This window comes from Ricinus communis, chromosome 4, assembly GCF_019578655.1.
Source record: "Ricinus communis isolate WT05 ecotype wild-type chromosome 4, ASM1957865v1, whole genome shotgun sequence".
NCBI lineage: Eukaryota > Viridiplantae > Streptophyta > Magnoliopsida > Malpighiales > Euphorbiaceae > Ricinus > Ricinus communis.
The window spans coordinates 26,209,896-26,227,707 of record NC_063259.1 but is presented as its reverse complement, the minus strand read 5'-3'; the positions used below and the strand labels follow the sequence as shown (position 1 = coordinate 26,227,707).

General features: G+C 31.7%; 2 protein-coding genes across 4 annotated transcripts; both read left to right on the top strand.

The window, feature by feature from the left end:
• The first annotated feature begins 4,488 nt into the window (after positions 1 to 4,488).
• LOC8258123 (aminoaldehyde dehydrogenase 2, peroxisomal) lies at positions 4,489 to 9,401 on the top strand. Of its 2 annotated transcripts, none has more exons than XM_048373242.1 (15): positions 4,489 to 4,707; positions 4,814 to 4,956; positions 5,320 to 5,400; positions 5,478 to 5,626; positions 6,008 to 6,100; positions 6,187 to 6,310; positions 6,435 to 6,500; positions 6,593 to 6,659; positions 6,852 to 6,928; positions 7,782 to 7,895; positions 8,178 to 8,255; positions 8,344 to 8,495; positions 8,667 to 8,727; positions 8,836 to 8,929; positions 9,169 to 9,401. In XM_048373242.1, the coding sequence occupies exons 1-14, from the start codon at positions 4,599 to 4,601 to the stop codon at positions 8,920 to 8,922; spliced, it is 1,401 nt and encodes a 466-aa protein (XP_048229199.1). In that variant the 5' UTR covers positions 4,489 to 4,598; the 3' UTR covers positions 8,923 to 8,929; positions 9,169 to 9,401. The 2 variants fall into 2 exon arrangements, with proteins under 2 accessions (XP_048229199.1, XP_002511463.1); XM_002511417.4 differs by having other exon boundaries at positions 8,823 to 8,929.
• A 2,801-nt stretch (positions 9,402 to 12,202) lies between these two features.
• LOC8258124 (mannose-1-phosphate guanyltransferase alpha) lies at positions 12,203 to 17,421 on the top strand. Of its 2 annotated transcripts, XM_048373082.1 has the most exons (17): positions 12,203 to 12,447; positions 12,580 to 12,599; positions 12,756 to 12,853; positions 13,061 to 13,158; positions 13,311 to 13,411; positions 13,491 to 13,569; positions 13,757 to 13,817; positions 13,992 to 14,038; positions 14,167 to 14,259; positions 14,639 to 14,729; positions 14,971 to 15,019; positions 15,605 to 15,721; positions 15,812 to 15,959; positions 16,297 to 16,389; positions 16,517 to 16,585; positions 17,000 to 17,042; positions 17,143 to 17,421. In XM_048373082.1, the coding sequence occupies exons 3-17, from the start codon at positions 12,796 to 12,798 to the stop codon at positions 17,241 to 17,243; spliced, it is 1,248 nt and encodes a 415-aa protein (XP_048229039.1). In that variant the 5' UTR covers positions 12,203 to 12,447; positions 12,580 to 12,599; positions 12,756 to 12,795; the 3' UTR covers positions 17,244 to 17,421. The 2 variants fall into 2 exon arrangements, with proteins under 2 accessions (XP_048229039.1, XP_002511464.1); XM_002511418.3 differs by lacking the exon at positions 12,580 to 12,599.
• The last annotated feature ends 391 nt before the right edge of the window (positions 17,422 to 17,812 follow it).

Sequence of the window (17,812 nt, the reverse complement as noted above, 5' to 3'; positions counted from 1 at the left end):
CGAACCGAATAATCGTACCAAAAAGTACCAGAATCGAAAAAACCAAAAATTTTTATAATCGAATTGAACCAATCCAAATTTTTTTACTATTATGGTATGGTACTGGTTCTTTAGTAAAAACCGTACCGTAACCGTACAAGAACCGATCCATCTTGTACTGATCCGGACCAAACCGTAAAACCGAATTTTTTACATATATTTATAAATAATTATTTATATTATATAAATAATACATATATTAAAATAATAATACATATACTCTATAAAAAATTATTTTATATTTATCATTTATATAATTTAAGCAATTGTTATCAAAATATAAAAAATAATACATATTAAAAATAACTATAATATTATAATATACTTTATACTCTATAAAAAATATAAGTTACATATATTAATATGTCATATAGTATATTGATACTAGTAATCTAGTATACATACTATAATACTATATTTAAAATTTATTTACTATCTATAAATTTTTGACAAGTTAATTAAAAATTACTTAATTTAATAAAAAGTTATATAAATTACTAAAAATTATAAAAGATATTATTATATAAATATAATATTATTTTCACTATATTTATTAATAAATTAATTTTTAATTATATAATATTTTTATTTTAAGAATAATAATATTAATTATACTAAAAGTATTAATTTATATAAAGATTAAAATTAAGAAATAAATATTTTAAAAATAATTTTTATATTGTTATACTAATAAAACTTAAAAAATTAAATATTTAGAAATAATTAATTTATTAACTTTTAAAATATTATAAATTAAAATTAAAATATAAAAAAATTATATTATATTTATAATTTTTTTTTTTTTTTGAAAATGATCAAACAAATCTTGAGAAAAAAATTGTCAAAACATCTTTTAACAATATAGAAGTTCTTTACTTAGGAGTTCCTCATTTGTTGTTAAGATTGGTTTAGAAGTTCAAATAAATCTATCCAACTAGAAGAATCAATAGAGGATATTGAAAGCATAAAGTTAGGTAAAATTTCTTTACTTCTTACATATGTTTATTTATTGTTGATGCTGTTAAGTCTTATTGACGTAATTTTTTACTTTTATTGTAGAAATTATTAAAGATCCTGAGATTTGTGAGTCCCTTATGTCAAGATTAAATATGGAGTGTTAATTTTGAGGGGAGGTGATAACATTCCTTTGCTAATTTTGGACATGTATTTTAGAGCTACATAAAGTTTGTAAATTTATTTATTTTAATAATTGCCACCTGTAAAATATTCTTATGCTAGCAGTAATATATATTTTAATGGTTTGTATTTGAATATTGAATGAATTATTGTATTTGCAAGTGACTGAATTGCAAAACAGGTTGTTCAAGATTGTGATTGCAATTTTAATTCAGATTTTCATGCTACTTTTTTTAGGTTGGTAATCATATTTTCTCTAAATGTATTTGATTAAAGATGATATTAAAGTTCTATTTTTAAAATTTTTTAAAACCGAAAATAGCATCGAACCGAACTGTATTGAACCGTAAAACTGGTAGAATACGGTATTGGATCCTTTTATGTTTAGTACGGTACTGGTATCTTCAATTTTAAAATAACCGAGGTTTGGTATGGTACTGGTGATTTATAAATAACCGAATTGGACCGATCCGTGCTCAGCCCTAATTGGATGTAGTGGGCTAATCCTGAGTTGATTTATGGCCTTAACGGGTTTTTGTGGTGGAATTGAAACCTTGAGCCAATAAAGAAGAAAAAGAAAAAAGGAATTGCTAGTTCCAAATATTAGAGCGGTTCTTTTCGGACTTGGTTATGGTTGTATAAGATTAGAAGAATGAGCAAAGGCACTGTGACAGGATTTCATCAGCTGTCACTTATTATTAATAACTAGGGCTGAGTATAGATTTCAGTGATTTCTGCCCGAACCAAATAACCGTACCGAAAAAATACCATAACTGAAATAACCGAAATTTTGTATAACCGAATTGAACTGATTCGAATTTTTTTACTATTACGGTAAGGTACTGGTTCTTTAGTAAAAACCGTACCATAACTGATCCGTTTTGTATTGATCCGGACCAAAACGTAGAACCGAATTTTTTACATATATTTATTAATAATTATTTATGTTATACAAATAATACCTATTAAAAATAACTATAATATTATAAAATACTTTATACTCTATAAAAAATTATTTTATATTTATTATTTTATATAATTTAAGCAATTATTATCGAAATAAGAAAAAAATACTACATATTAAAAGTAACTATAATATTATAATGTAGTTTATACTCTATAAAAAAATATAAGTTATATATTAATATATCATATAGTATACTGATACTAATATACATTACTCTAATACTAAATTTATAATTTATTATCTACTAACTTAACCCTAATACCTTTTCTTATCACGTACCACAAGCCTACACCTAAGAATTTGAACACACCGTCTTTCTCTTTAAAACACACCACCGCACCTTCCATTTTACAATTCAGAAAGACAAAATCCATAAGACAAATTTCTGGACAGAAAATCAAAAGGAAGAAGGAAGAAATTTGGCTCGTTTAGACATCTTCCTTTTTAGCGCCATACATAATTGGCTCGCAGAAAGGCAGAAGCAAGAATTGGCTCGCGTAGACGTCTTCCTCTTTAGCGCTCTCTCTTCTCATAACTGTGCTACCATTGCTCAATCTCAGGTATTTTTCTTTTCTTTTTTACTTTTTTACTTTTATTTTTGCTGGGTAGATTGTTGGCTGGAACTGCGAAAAATATTTTGTTTTAATGATTGTCATCTACAAAATATTTTTATGCTAGCAGTAACATATATTTTAATGGTTTATATTTGAACATTGAATGAAATATTATATTTACAAATGACTAAATTGCAAAACATGTTGTTCACGAATGTGATTGCAATTCTAATTCAGATTTTCATGCTACTTTCTTTAGGTTGGTAATCATATTTTCTCTAAATATATTTAATTAAAAATAAGATTAAAGTTGTGTTTTTAAAATTTTTTAGAACCGAAAATAGCACCGAACCGAACTGTATTTAACCGTAAAAATTAGTACAATACGGTACGGATCCTTTTATATTTGGTATGGTACCGATACCTTCACTTAAAAAACTAAAATTTGGTATGGTACTAGTGATTTACAGATAACCGAATTGGACTGATCCGTGCTCAGCCCTATTAATAACAGAAAGTGAATAATCAATATGTGGTTGTCTTGTCACTTGTGGCTTTTGTTTTCTTGCAATATAGGCATTCGTGATAATGGAATATACATATATTGTGTTTACTTTCCAGTTTTAAATATGTCTTATTTAAAGTAAATCAGTAATTTTTTACATATTCATCAATCATATTAGTGATTTCAGATTATAAAACTATAAAATTTTAAAATTAAATTCAAAATTAAAATTTTACTTCAATTTGAGATATATATTTATAATCAAATTAAATATGAATCAATTCATCCACCGATGAAATTGAGCTAAAATTGTTCTATCAGTAATGATAAGAGTTAAGTGACGAAGAATATTAATGTAGTTCGGTGGATCATGATTTCTCCCATCGACGATATATTTTTATAAAAAAAAAAAAAGGATTTTAAGACTTAGAGTATGACAGATGAAATAATGATCTACTTTATATAACAGTAATGAACAAAGTAATGCCACAAGCCAAAACGATTTAACAAGAACATGAGTCACGTAATGAAAATGTGTCTATAATATCAATTGTTTTTATAATTTTTCTTTTTCCCATTTCGTGGAAGATGTAATAAATTGATAGCTATTAGGCAAAGTTTAGAATATATATCGAAAACTTATCTTTCGGTTAGAATAAAAGAAAGACAAATTGAATCTAAACAACGGAGAAAAGAAGCAAAATAAAAGAGTCCAAAACCTATTTCATACAAATGGCACCATTTCGTAATTCCTATACATAAAGTTTATAGCATTTTCCATTGCTACTAGACAAATAAGGATAGGATTTAATTTCACATAAATTACGAGTAAATTTTTTTTATAATTATATACATGAAAATAATTTTTTTTTATAATTATGAAAAGATTATAATTCAATAAAGGTTTGAATATCATAATATTTTATAAACTTTATATTTAATATTGTTAAATTAATGAAACAAAATAATACTACAGTAAGACAATATCTAATATATTTATTAAGGTTATATATATTAATATTATTATACAGAGGGGATGTTCTTTAATACAGGATTTAAAAATATATATAATTTATTAAAAAAATTATTTATATTTATAACTTACTCAAATTGAAATTGTAATTTTTTTATCACTATATAAAATTTATTTTTATATAAATATCATTATAATAAAATTCTACTGTATATATAAAAAATAAAAAAAGTTAATGCTATGTGGCATAATCTTTGATTGACAAACAGTCAACTCTAACATCAAATTGAACGTTAGACAATCATATATACTCTCATCTTTTTCGTTACATTAACCCAAAATATAAAGCAACTTAACACACCCACTGCACTCATTATCACCAAACCACACCAGAAAAAGCAACTCAAAATACTCGCAGCTGAAATGGCGATCCCAGTGCCCAATCGACAACTCTTCATCAACGGAGAATGGAGAGAACCTGTTCTCAAGAAACGCATACCCGTCATTAACCCTTCTACCGAGGAGATCATCGGTTTGTTTTACTCTTTTCCTTTTTCCCTTTTCAATTAGTTTCTCAATGTGTGCCTTAGTTTTGTTTTGTATCGGATAAAGTGAGGTTTTTGGATAATTATTTTCAGGCGATATACCAGCAGCTACTGCAGAAGATGTTGAAGTAGCAGTAGAGGCTGCCCATAACGCATTTTATAGGAACAAGGGCAAAGATTGGGCCTATACTTCTGGTGCTTTTCGTGCCAAGTATTTGCGTGCTATTTCTGCTAAGGTGTTTACTTTGATTTCACTATTTTTTTTTTTTTCCTGGTGATATGTTAATACCCACATCCCAAATCAATCTATTTCTTCTTTTTCAGCTGATCTGAATAGCTTGTTTAGCTCCAAATTAATGGTTGTTTTGTGTTCCTTTTTCTTCTTATTATTATGAATTATCGTGGCGACTGGTGAGTGAGGTTTCATGACGTCATTAAGTTATCATTGGGATTTGGAAGGCATGATCAAACTAGCGATTTATACTTCCGAAATATTGACTGTGTTGCACATCCTCCTTTTTGGTGTTTTCTTGTCAAGATTTAGTGGTCCTGTCTTTTTTATGTGTAATTCTGAACCGTGTACCTTTCTTTGCTCGCAGATAACAGAGAAAAAATCTGAACTAGCAAAACTTGAAGCAATCGACTGTGGGAAACCATATGATGAAGCAGCATGGGATATAGTATGTTTGTGACACGCTGGAATCATTACATTCAGTATTTTGCATATTGACTTAAATATATGTTTTATGCTGTCTAGGATGATGTTGCCGGATGTTTTGATTATTATGCTGGCCTTGCTGAAGGTTTAGACGCAAAGCAAAAGGCTCCTGTTTCACTTCCTATGGAAACATTTAAGAGTCATGTTCTTAAAGAACCCCTTGGTGTTGTTGCATTGATCACCCCCTGGTATTAGATGCTTCTCTATGCTAATCATAGATTTTTCTTTTTGTTTATTTTATTATTCTGTTAAATTTGATCTTCATCTGTATCCTTTGATGTTTTCTAGTTGCAATCAATAACAATGTGCAACAGTAACAATGTTCTGAATTTCATTATATAGGACTTGGAAATAATGAGTCGTGTTTACCCTTATTCTTCACTAGTTTTGAGATTTGATAGTTTCATAGTTTGTAGTTAGTAACTTGGGTTTCTAACCTTTCCATTATCATGAGAAGGATAATCACTTCTCCAATTTCTTAATCACAACTGTTTCCACCATTTATGAATCTTACCCACATGAATCCTTAATAGTGCTAATCTAAGACTTCCTTGTCTTTTACGTTGAAGGAATTACCCACTATTGATGGCTACATGGAAAGTGGCTCCAGCCCTGGCAGCAGGTTGCACAGCAATACTGAAACCATCTGAACTGTCATCTATGTATGTCCAAAATCTATCTGAAGTTGCATCAATTTTAATGTTGATCATCATGCTATGTCCAGTTATAATGTTCATGTTGATGTCAGGACCTGTTTAGAGCTGGGTGAAGTGTGTAGAGAGGTTGGTCTTCCGCCTGGTGTTCTCAATATTCTAACTGGATTGGGCACTGAAGCTGGTGCTCCTTTGGCATCTCATCCTCGTGTTGACAAGGTTGACTTTTTGGGTATTTTACTCTTTATAGGAGGTTTCTTCAATATATATATGTCTCGTGTTTGACTTCTTTGAATTGTGTCTATATGGATACAGTCAATGATAATAAGTTCTCTCTTAACAGGTAGCATTTACTGGAAGCACAGCTACAGGGAGCAAGATAATGGCATCTGCAGCTCAGATGGTCAAGGTATGCCAGTGTGCTAAATATCCTTTTTCTCCATTTGATTTGATGCTCTCCTCTTTTAACTATGCTGGCTATTGTATGCAACATTTTGGCAGCCTGTTTCCATGGAGCTTGGTGGGAAGAGTCCAATCGTGGTGTTTGAGGATGTTGATCTTGACAAAGGTTAGCTCCTTTTGAAGCCCATTTTCAACTTTGGATTTCCCGTCTCTTTTGGATGGTTGGAGTTTCCTTTATTTTGAACACACTGTGCATAGCAGGACTCTGGTTTCTAAGACCTATCATATTAGAGAGAAAAACATATACTTATCAGAACGGTGGTGTTAATGCTAATCTTCACATTATTTGGTTAAACAGCTGCTGAATGGACTGCCTTTGGTTGCTTTTGGACAAATGGTCAGATATGCAGTGCAACATCCCGCCTTATTGTGCATGTAAGACTGACAGATTAGATATTGCATGCCATTCATGCATCTAACACTTCCATCTAAGAATTGCTTTGAGTCTCTCTCTCTTTTAGACTTGTAGTTTTCTTTTTTATACTGTTTTAGCATAATGCAGCTAAGAAGACACAGCTTTATAGAACTAAATCCAGATAACCAAGATGAGGTTCAATTTGATTCACACATTTTAATAAGTTGGTACTCTATTGGATGAGTCAAACTTCCTAAGAACTTAAGAACTACTCACATGATGTAGCTATGACAAATCACATATAATAAAGTGAACATTACAGCTCAACAATGAAGCTAAACAAAATAACAACAGATATCAATTCTTCCTTTAATTTGTTTCTTTGTAAAAGAAATTTAAGTCAATGCCAATCCTATCTTAATAAGTTGTGTGATTTGGAAATTAAACCTCTACCATGTGACGCATTATAATTAAAACTCACAAGTATGTGCATAAGATTTATTGTAGATTTTTTGTATTATTATATATAAAATGCAAGTGATTAGTTCTTCACACACACTGCTTTCCTTGTTTGAGCCTGAGAATTATAAGTTTGAACCCACATAAAAGTCAAGAGCTTGATGTAAATGTCCTTTGTCTTCAAAATTTTATTTAAACTCTGTTACTTCTAGATTTTATACTCCCAAGACTTAGCAATAAATACAAGTCTAATGTGGTAACTGATGGCAAAGGGCTTATTTGACAGCAGCATAGCCAACTGAAGATTGTAATGTATTTATCGATGGAGCGGGAAAAGTACAATGAGTGTCTTACTATTTAAAGTTTCTTTGGTACCATGACTCACCAAGATATATGCCCAATTTAATGTTTCAGGAGAGCATTGCAAATGAATTTGTAGATAGACTTGTGAAATGGTGCAAAAACATTAAAATATCAGATCCCCTTGAAGAAGGCTGCAGACTTGGCCCAGTTGTCAGTGGAGGGCAGGTAAGAAATTTGTTAAACTTCCTGCATTTTGTTTCAGAAATGAAGGTAGGGAGGTTAATTTAGGGGGTCAGGGTTAATGGTCCTTGTGAGTAAGATCTCTTACAAAATAGTAAATGTTGGTATTTCATTCCTCTCTGTAATTATGTACAATTTAGAATATCAATGCTTGTTTATATTTTCAACTACTTAAATTTGAATAGTTATTCTATCTACTTATTTAATCTTTTAACTCAATATGATGAATAAAAAATGCTACTTTAACCTATTAATTCACTGATGCAGTATGAGAAAATATTGAAATTTATATCAACTGCCAAGAGTGAAGGTGCAACCATTTTGTTTGGCGGAGATCGTCCAAAGGTATGTATAATTCTTGCCTTTTTGTTAGTGGTGCTGTTTTGTATGTCAATATGCAAGGTCATTTGGATTGCTTGCAAATGAATGACAGCATCTTAAGAAGGGATTCTTCATCGAGCCAACCATCATTATTGATGTAAATACATCTATGCAAATTTGGAGAGAGGAAGTTTTTGGACCTGTTATATGTGTTAAAACATTTAGCACTGAAGAGGAAGCCATTGAGTTGGCAAATGACACCACGTGAGTTGATTCTTGTATTTCAACACAGTAACGGGCACGTTTTACTCAGTTTGGATGTTTCCTCTGTATCTAGGATGTTTGCTTTATACCTAGTTTTTCTCCTACCATAGCCAATAGGAGCACACATGTAAATTTTATGTTCTATTTTGACATTGTATGGCTGTTCTGCAGTTATGGTTTGGGTGCCGCTGTGATATCAAAAGATCTGGAAAGGTGTGATCGTGTGAGCAAGGTAACTTGAAAGTAACAATCTATTATGTGAAAATTAATTCTTATGCAATTAGTTGATTGAGATGATAAGTTAAAACTGTGCTTCTATTCCTGTAGGCTTTTCGGGCAGGTATTGTGTGGGTCAATTGCTCGCAGCCATGCTTCTGTCAAGCTCCATGGGGAGGCCTCAAGCGTAGCGGTTTTGGGCGTGAACTAGGAGAGTGGTATGGCTTTAATTACAAATCTGATACACAAAATACTACTTTCTCGAACAATCCAAACATTTAGGACCGGGCAACATACTTTTTTTTTCCCTATGTTTTTAGAGGAAAAATGCAAATAAAATAGGGAGATTGAGAGGAAATCTCCACTTATATGCAGCTTTATTCAGAGACTTTGAGATGTTTCACACCTTAATGGGTGACGAATGCTGACCTTTTCTTTTTCTTTCGGAATTCGACAGGGGACTAGAAAATTACTTGAGCGTGAAGCAGGTCACTCAATACATCTCTGATGAACCATGGGGTTGGTACCAGTCTCCTTCAAAGCTGTAAGAGCTGTTTGTGAGTAGTAAAATGTAACTGCGAGTGCGCCAGAACATAAGAAATAAGGGATTTACCGCATACTAAATTCAAAGCATGTACTGGACTAAGATGTGGGGAAGAATAAAAAGTTGTTGCGAGGTGACAGAACTTATTTTCTTTTCTTTCCTCTTGTTTGATTTATTACGTTAACGATACTGTGAGACACTGTTAGTTTCAAAGTTTTGTTGAAAGATTAGGCATTGGAAAGGCCATGGCTGTTGGCCATTTGCAGCAGGTGCCATTTTCCCACCTGTTATGATCCTTAGGAAGCCTTCAAAAGCAAGTTACCGAAGTTGAGCTACTTACAGCTTTAGCACCCTGAACGTGTGACTTGCGGACTCACCCATAATAACTGTTAATTCATCACCAACTACGTTGCAACAACTCGATATTATTACCAAAACTATCTTTGTACCTGATAAAGGTAATCTGTGGTTGGTGGATAAGGAAATTCAGGTCTATGAATGTTGGATTTGAGATGGGGTTGTGGCCACTGGCCTGGTTGATTTCCTCATAAAGACCAATTGGGAAAACTGATGGTGCAAATACTGGATAATGATGAAAAACTTGGAAAGAAATGCTCTCATGCACATGTCTTCAGAGTGGACTTGGTACGTCGTCAGGAATTTTATTACATGACAATCAGAATCAAATTAACCCCGTCTTTTAGACAAAAACAAAAAAAGAAGAGAAAAGAAAAAGCTTCACATAGCAGTATTTTCACTGGCTCGTACACCAAATTCTGGTGTCTCATCATAATGATGAACAGAGAGCATTGTTTCTGGGTACACCACCACAGGAACTTCACCCCGTATAATAGGTTGATGATGGCATTGGCCATGTGGGTGAAATTGGATAATAATCCTGGTAGGTGGCTAGGCTAGATTTTAGCTCTCTGGATCTGAAGACTTGCTGTCTGTCTTTAGCTTGAAGTCAGCTACACGAATTTACTGGTAAAGCATTCCCAAGAAAGAGTTGTAGTCCGAGGGATGGGAACAACTCCATTGTTTTTCCCAAAATTTTTGAAATTCCACTTTCTCCTGTTCTGCCTTCTTACTCAGCAAGCAACTTCACATATACTTTCTGGATGACCAATTCCTAAAATATTATACAGCTTTCTTTCTTTTTTTTCTAAGACAAATTTATAAAAATTTATAAAATATGTTCATTTGCTATTATATAAAAAATATTTGTTATTTAATTAATATTTTAAGTATATAGGATAAATTTACAATAAATTAAATAAAATGAAATTTTTTTATTTAAAAACACATGAATTCTTATATAAAAAAATATATATAAAATATTTAAGGATATAAAAAACTGTTTTCTATTTTCATTTTAGAAAAATAGCTCAAGTAAATATAAAATTTTATTTTTTATATTTATTTTTATTTAATTTTTTTTTAAAAATTGAGATAATTTTCTATAAATAAATATTTCAATTTTTTATTTGTCCATATCATATATAATATTGTGTGCGCTAACATTTTAAAGATTGATAGTTGGAGAAAACTCTGAAAGTATTTGTTAATGTTTTTTCAAAAATTTAAATCCAGACATTTTCTTTTTAATTTTTTTTCAATTGTACTTGTTGAATCTGTTTGCTATGCTTTTCTCAAAACTTAAATTCAAAAAACAGTTTTTTTGAATGTCCATCATTTTCATACTCATATGCCCTTTCTCTTAAAAAAAAATAAAAAATATTTGTGTATATTATTCATAATTTATGTTGATGATAAAGAGGAGAAGAGGTTTCCTTGTTGGCAATGCATCCATTGGTGGAAGAAAGTGGGATTACTTAATGCTTCAATGCAAACATGGCAGTCAATTTGATGTGGGATCCAATAATTTATTTATATATTGGCTGGACCAAAAGATCTCACCCTAAAAAGTTATTGTATCCCTTTAGTCCTTATCCTCATATTTCCAAACAATTCACACTCCCCCTATTTTCAAATAAATATCATTAAAATAAACATTGTTAATGTAATTATATGTACATAAAAAAAATTATTAAATAGTCTCAACTATAGTAAAAAGAAAAATTAACTCAATATTCAATTAAATAATTTTTCAGTCAATTACTTAAAATCACTGTACGTTTTATTTATTATTTGATTATATTTTTTTCTTTCTTCTACTTTATTAGTACTTTTACTCATATAACAAATAACGGAAAGATTGAAGAAAATAATAAATAATAAAATATTAATTTCTTAAAGCAACAATTAATTGTAAAAAGAAAATATCCTATAATTACACTTATTCTAAAATAGAGAGAATAATAGTTAGCTCTGTTGCATTATCAATACGAGCTTAAGTAAACTATAATGATTATGGTAGTTCCAACTTTATAATTATCATTATGTTTCCTATCTTACATCTCACATTCTCATTTTCAATTTCTATACCAAACCAATTTCTATATTAATATCTTTTTTTTTTATCATAAAATATTTTTAGATATAAATCTTTAAAAAAAATTAATTTTCATAATTAAAAATGACACTATTAATTAACTGATAATTAATTTAATTATAACCAATTATAAGTTTTATTAATAAAGAACTTGCGCCCCTAACAAGCAAGTGAGCGACACAGTTGGCAGATTTATAAACAAAACGCAATTGCAAATTGGTAAACCAAGATATCATGGATTTACAATCCTCAATCATCAATTTAAAAATTACGTTAAATTACAGAATAATTTACTAAGATTTTTCCTTAAATTTTTCTATACTACCAAGAGAATATTATTATTGATTTGATACTATTTATTTATTTATTTAATTAGCCTTCGATTATAGTTGGACCCTTTAAGTAATGCATACACTTCTTTAAGATTTTGGATCTATCATCTGAAAAGAAAAAAGAAAAGAGAATTAACATCTCTAATATAAGGATGGTGATTCTTTACAGGAGGTGAGGAATATACTTGTCCGGTTCATAATCATACACAGTCGCACACTGTGATGCTGGAGAGTGGGGCCATTCGGTACCGGGTCCCGCCAATGGTCCCCAACTGAAAGATCCATTTCTTCTCTTGAAAAATAACGAGAAGCAGACACAAGAGTCAGGATTGAGGAAATACACATGGGAATTTCCTCCTTCTGATAAATTTTAAATCTTTTGCTGTATCACCGTACTTATCGCTAGTGAGTGGCCTCTGCTCCTTTTTCTTCTTCTTCTTCAGCAAATTCATACTCTTTTCACTTACTGACACGACATCTATATGCTAAAGATTTTTTCTTTTTTTTTTTTGCCGATTTCACCTAACGTGAAAACAGAGTGAGCTACTTGCCAAAAAGTACGGATTATTATTATTATTTTGGGTTTTATTGTAAAAAAGTCGAGGTCTTTTGGCTTGTAGTTGATAGAGGTTCCAATGGTGTGACAGAATTGTTTATGTAATTTGTGGGTGTTCGTTCAGTGTGAGATTGTGAAAAGTGCTCTGTTTATTCAGAATTTGGAGAACTGAAGATCTGCGTTTGTGTTGATAAAAAATGGGTAGCTCAGATGAGAAGGTTGTTGCTGTGATTATGGTTGGTGGACCCACTAAAGGTAATTTGTTTTCTTCATCTTTTTATGTTTTAATGTGCTATGATTAGTTTGATTTCTGTTCAGGATTCCTCAATTTTTCTGTTCTGATGAGTTTTTTTTTTTCTCTTTTCTATCTTCCAAAGAATGTATTTTTATGAAGCGATTTGTCAGAAGTTGTTTCTTTCGTTTGAGAATTTCAACACTATACCATTCTTTTTTCGAATTCAGGAACTAGATTCAGGCCATTGTCATTGAATGTTGCCAAGCCTCTTTTTCCTTTAGCAGGACAACCAATGGTTCACCATCCAATTTCTGCTTGCAAAAGGGTGTGTGTTCATGTTCTCTTAAAGCATCATTAGTTGCAATACTACAATTTTAAAGACAACCATTTTATTATTTTGTTTGAGAATTCCAATTTGGCTTTTTGTTGTAATTTATTTGTACCCTTCTAGTTTTGAGGTTGCATTTTCTGTTTCAGATTCCAAACCTGGCGCAGATCTATCTTGTTGGTTTCTACGAGGAGCGAGAATTTGCATTGTATGTTTCATCAATCTCCAATGAGCTTAAAATCCCTGTGAGGTAACTACTTTGATGAGTAATTCTGTCATTTGACTTTTCAAGTTCTTTTATATATTTTGATTCAAATTTTTGATTGTAGATATTTGAGGGAAGACAAGCCCCATGGTTCAGCTGGTGGTCTTTATAACTTCAGAGATTTAATCATGGAAGACAGTCCGGTTTTCATCTTAGCCCATGATTTGTTTACAGACGCCTTTTACCTTTTGTCTAAATACTTTTATATATAAATCCATTTACATCTTTATCTATAATAATGTGGATATTTGAATTGTAACATCTTCTAGAAATTAGAAGTAGACAATATTTCTTTACATAGAATGCTTATTTCAGATCACTCTTTTGCAGTCTCATATCTTCTTGCTCAATTGCGATGTTTGCTGCAGTTTCCCACTCCCAGAAATGCTTGGTAATACCTTCATCTAGAATCTCCTTTAACTTTTTGGACTTTTTCAGTTTGGATGCATTGTTCAATGTTCAATTCTTATAATATCATGTGTTCCATGAACCAATGAAACAATCGTCTTTTAGTTTACACTTCTCTAGCATGTCTTATTTTCTACTTTGCTTATGATGCCTACAGACGCTCATAGAAGATACGGGGGAATGGGAACAATTCTAGTAATCAAGGTTGGTGGAGTGCTGAAAACCTTGTGTAGGAAAATCTTTTTGAGGTGTGATCTGTGGATTGTAGCCGTATATCTGTGTATTTTGACTTCATTATTCTTTCTCTTCTTTTCTTTTCTCCTTTTAAACAGGTCTCTGCTGAGTCAGCCAGTCAGTTTGGTGAATTGATAGCTGATCCAGTCACCAAAGAGTTGTTGCATTACACAGAAAAACCTGAAACTTTTGTAAGTACAAATACAGAGATTAATAATCAAGCGGACCATTCAAAATTATATCATTAGATATTGCTTTGAATGATTCATATGATTCAACTCCTTACTTTTGCTTTTCAGGAAAAACTTTTTCTCTTTTATCTTTTTTCTGTAAAATAGAATCAATCAGACAATATATGGTTTTGAATTTTTATTTCAAAAATGTCAACTCTTTTCATATTTTGTTGATTCAGAATTATCTTTTTTATCACACAACTAACTTATTTCATGGAAACAAAAGCTAAAAATATGCCACAAGCAATACTATTTTTACTTTTTATTCTACCCCGTGTCTTGCCTAATTCTTCTCCTTTCTTTCATCTCTTGTTTTTAATGTTATGTTCTGATGCAGGTAAGTGACTTGATAAATTGTGGTGTATATGTATTTACACCAGATATATTTACAGCCATCCAAGGTGTTTCTTCTCAACGGAAAGATAGAGGTCAGAGGTGCTAAGTTGATAGGATACACATGAATTAGATGTCTCTATAATAATGTCACTAGCATATGGCACATCTTAACTATTGGTTTTAAACATGGATTTTATTTTGAAATACATATCAACAAAAATTTCTGTCATTTTGTTGTTGTAACAAATTTCTTTTTACTGATAGCATTCTTGCTTGCTGCATATTGTTGGTCTCACCTGGGCCAGAATATTAACTCCAATATACTATTTGCAGCTAATCTAAGACGTGTGTCCAGCTTTGAAGCTCTTCAGTCCACCACAAGGTATGCCCATTCCTTGAACTATGGAATCAGTGCCTCTGAGTTGACCAATAAAATTATCAGTAATTCAGTTATTTAGTGTTGCCTTCTGTTCCTCCATCTCTAGTTTCAGAGTTTGATGGTGAATGCATTGACTAATTAGTTTGGGAAGAATTTTCTTTGTTAAAATTTAGGTCAGGAAAGATGTCATATCTATAATTGGTCATTAAATATGAAATGAACTTGGCAACTACCTTGTTTCTTTGTAGGAAGAACTGAATAATGACCTTACTATAACTCGAGCAAGAAATCATACATCTACGCTGTATCTCTTGTATCCTTAATGATAGAATGTTAAGTTGCTACATACAGCTAGGAAGTATGTATATTTAGTGCTCACAATGAATGTGCTTTAGTTACGTACAATTTTCTTTTCAAATAGTGAGAGACAAAAGTGTAAGGCTGTCCATTAATCTAGAGATTCACTAGAATCTAAATATTTTCTTTATTTATTTTCAAATTCCTGTTTGTTGTGCCCAATTTTGTAATTGATAGAATCGATAGAAAACTGAGTTCAACTTTTTGTTCTAATACAAATTTCTTCAACAGGAGTCTTCCCACTGATTTTGTGAGATTGGATCAAGATATCCTCTCTCCCCTTGCAGGAAAAAAGCAGTTCTATACGTACGAAACCAGTGATTTCTGGGAACAAATTAAAACTCCAGGGTACGGCAGACTATCTAACATGCTACTATGCTTATTATTTCAACCCTTTTAGTTGCTTTATGTGACCTTCTTTTCGACTTAAACTTGCAGAATGTCCCTGAAATGTTCTGCTTTATATCTCGCCCAATTTCGGTATACCTCCCCACATCTCTTAGCTAGTGGTGACGGTTCAAAGAGTGCCACCATTGTTGGTGATGTTTACATTCACCCGTCAGCAAAAGTACATCCAACTGCTAAGGTAGCATTTCCATCTTGTTTCTAATGTCTGCTTTATTGATTTTGCAACAAAAGAGTGCTGCTGTTCGGTGTATTCCAGATAGTATTAATGTTTTATTTGGATTTTCTTTTCGGTCATTGCTCCCCAACCATTTGAATAGAAGGTTAGGAGACTCGGACAAGAATCCATGTCTCTTGAACTCCTGGCAAAAGTTTGAATGTTTTTATTCTGGGTTCTTTTCCATCACTGTGAAGACCAAAATTTTTAAGGGCAAAAACCTGGAAACATTATGTATTTGCTCTTCTTTGCCCCTGTACTTTAATTGTGATTCTGACTTTTCTGATATTTGGTGAAACAGATTGGTCCCAATGTCTCAATATCTGCTAATGCCCGTGTAGGACCAGGTGCAAGGCTCATCAGTTGCATTATCCTAGATGATGTTGAAGTCATGGTAGGAACTCGATCAAGGGATATAAAATATATAACATTTGGATTTTGCTTCACTTACCCACCAAATTTAGGCTGGAACCCACAAAAGCTCATCATAAACTTTATTGCTTAATATTATTATTTCTCAGGAAAATGCAGTTGTTATTCATGCAATTCTCGGGTGGAAGTCTTCCATCGGGAGATGGTCCCGAGTCCAGGCAAGTTGTCGATCTCATGATACCTCTAAATGATTAAGTGTTGATCATTCATATGTACTACTTCTGGGAATTCTTTTGATGTGTTAGTCTTGTGACGATGTAAAAAAGGATGACAGTTGGCAATGGTAATCACACTGGTGGGTGCTTATCAAAATCCATGCCACAAATTGCAGTGATGCATATTAGCATTATAAATGCAATATATGCATCTTAATCCATTGAGACAAGATTAGATTATCCTATTTTATTGACTTCTATTGTTCTATGATCCTGCTATTTAATTTTTTTGGCTGTCCAACTTTGACACGGCACTATTTTCTCTTTCTAATTCCTCTAGTAATTCTATTCCTGCATGTTCTTACCCTCTTTTTCCTTGTAGAGTTTAGTTTATAAATTTCAATCAATTGATTGCAGGCTGCTGGAGATTTCAATTCCAAACTTGGGATTACAATCCTTGGTATTTGTTTGATCCATCACTTTTTTCTTTGCTGGCCTTGCTATTCTAAATAGAAAGTTGCAGCTCTTTGCACATTCTCAGGTATTTTCTTTTCTTCCAGGTGAAGCTGTTTGTGTGGAAGATGAGGTTGTGGTGGTTAACAGTATCGTTCTTCCAAACAAGACACTCAATGTTAGTGTTCAAGAGGAAATAATCTTATAGTGGACCTGGGTTTAGATCCCACATCTATTTTCAGCATCTCTCTACAGTTTTATTATTAATGCTGATCCATGTACTTGTCTTGATGTAGAAAAGCCAATATTTATAAAGTACTTGTTGCCCATTTGTAAATTGACATTCAGCAATTGTAATGAATAAAAATTTGATTGTTCTCTTATTATTTATGATATCGTTATTGTGCTTTAAATTTTCCCTTTCTTTTTAATCCTGTTGTGTCATAGGACGTGCTTGGTAAAATAAGTTGGCAATTTTAGCAAGACTTGAGGTGGGGCATTGAACTGTTATGCTGTGCTTGTCAAAACTTGGGTTTATCTTGTAAGGAGGTCATTATGAATGCTTTTGAACTCTGCCTTGAGTTTTAATTTAGCAACACATGTACGAACTACTACAATTTTGAGTAGTCATAAATTACTCAGCAAGAGGCCGAGTTTCCTTTCCACGGTAGCGCCTTAATGTCTTCTTTTGTGCCTTCCAGCATCTTAAGAGTTTTAAGATTGAAGCAGTAAAGGGAAAAATTGATGTAACATTCGGCTTCTCTTCCACAGAAAATA

Excerpts from the sequence above, each read along its gene's own strand:
- LOC8258123 (XM_002511417.4), top strand. The coding sequence starts at position 4,599 with ATGGCGATCCCAGTGCCCAATCGACAACTCTTCATCAACGGAGAATGG. Across the intron at positions 5,401-5,477 it reads ATGAAGCAGCATGGGATATA|GATGATGTTGCCGGATGTTT; the intron begins GTATGTTTGTGA and ends TATGCTGTCTAG. Across the intron at positions 6,929-7,781 it reads CATCCCGCCTTATTGTGCAT|GAGAGCATTGCAAATGAATT; the intron begins GTAAGACTGACA and ends TTAATGTTTCAG.
- LOC8258124 (XM_002511418.3), top strand. The coding sequence starts at position 12,796 with ATGGGTAGCTCAGATGAGAAGGTTGTTGCTGTGATTATGGTTGGTGGA. Across the intron at positions 14,039-14,166 it reads GAACAATTCTAGTAATCAAG|GTCTCTGCTGAGTCAGCCAG; the intron begins GTTGGTGGAGTG and ends CCTTTTAAACAG. Across the intron at positions 15,960-16,296 it reads AAGTACATCCAACTGCTAAG|ATTGGTCCCAATGTCTCAAT; the intron begins GTAGCATTTCCA and ends TTGGTGAAACAG.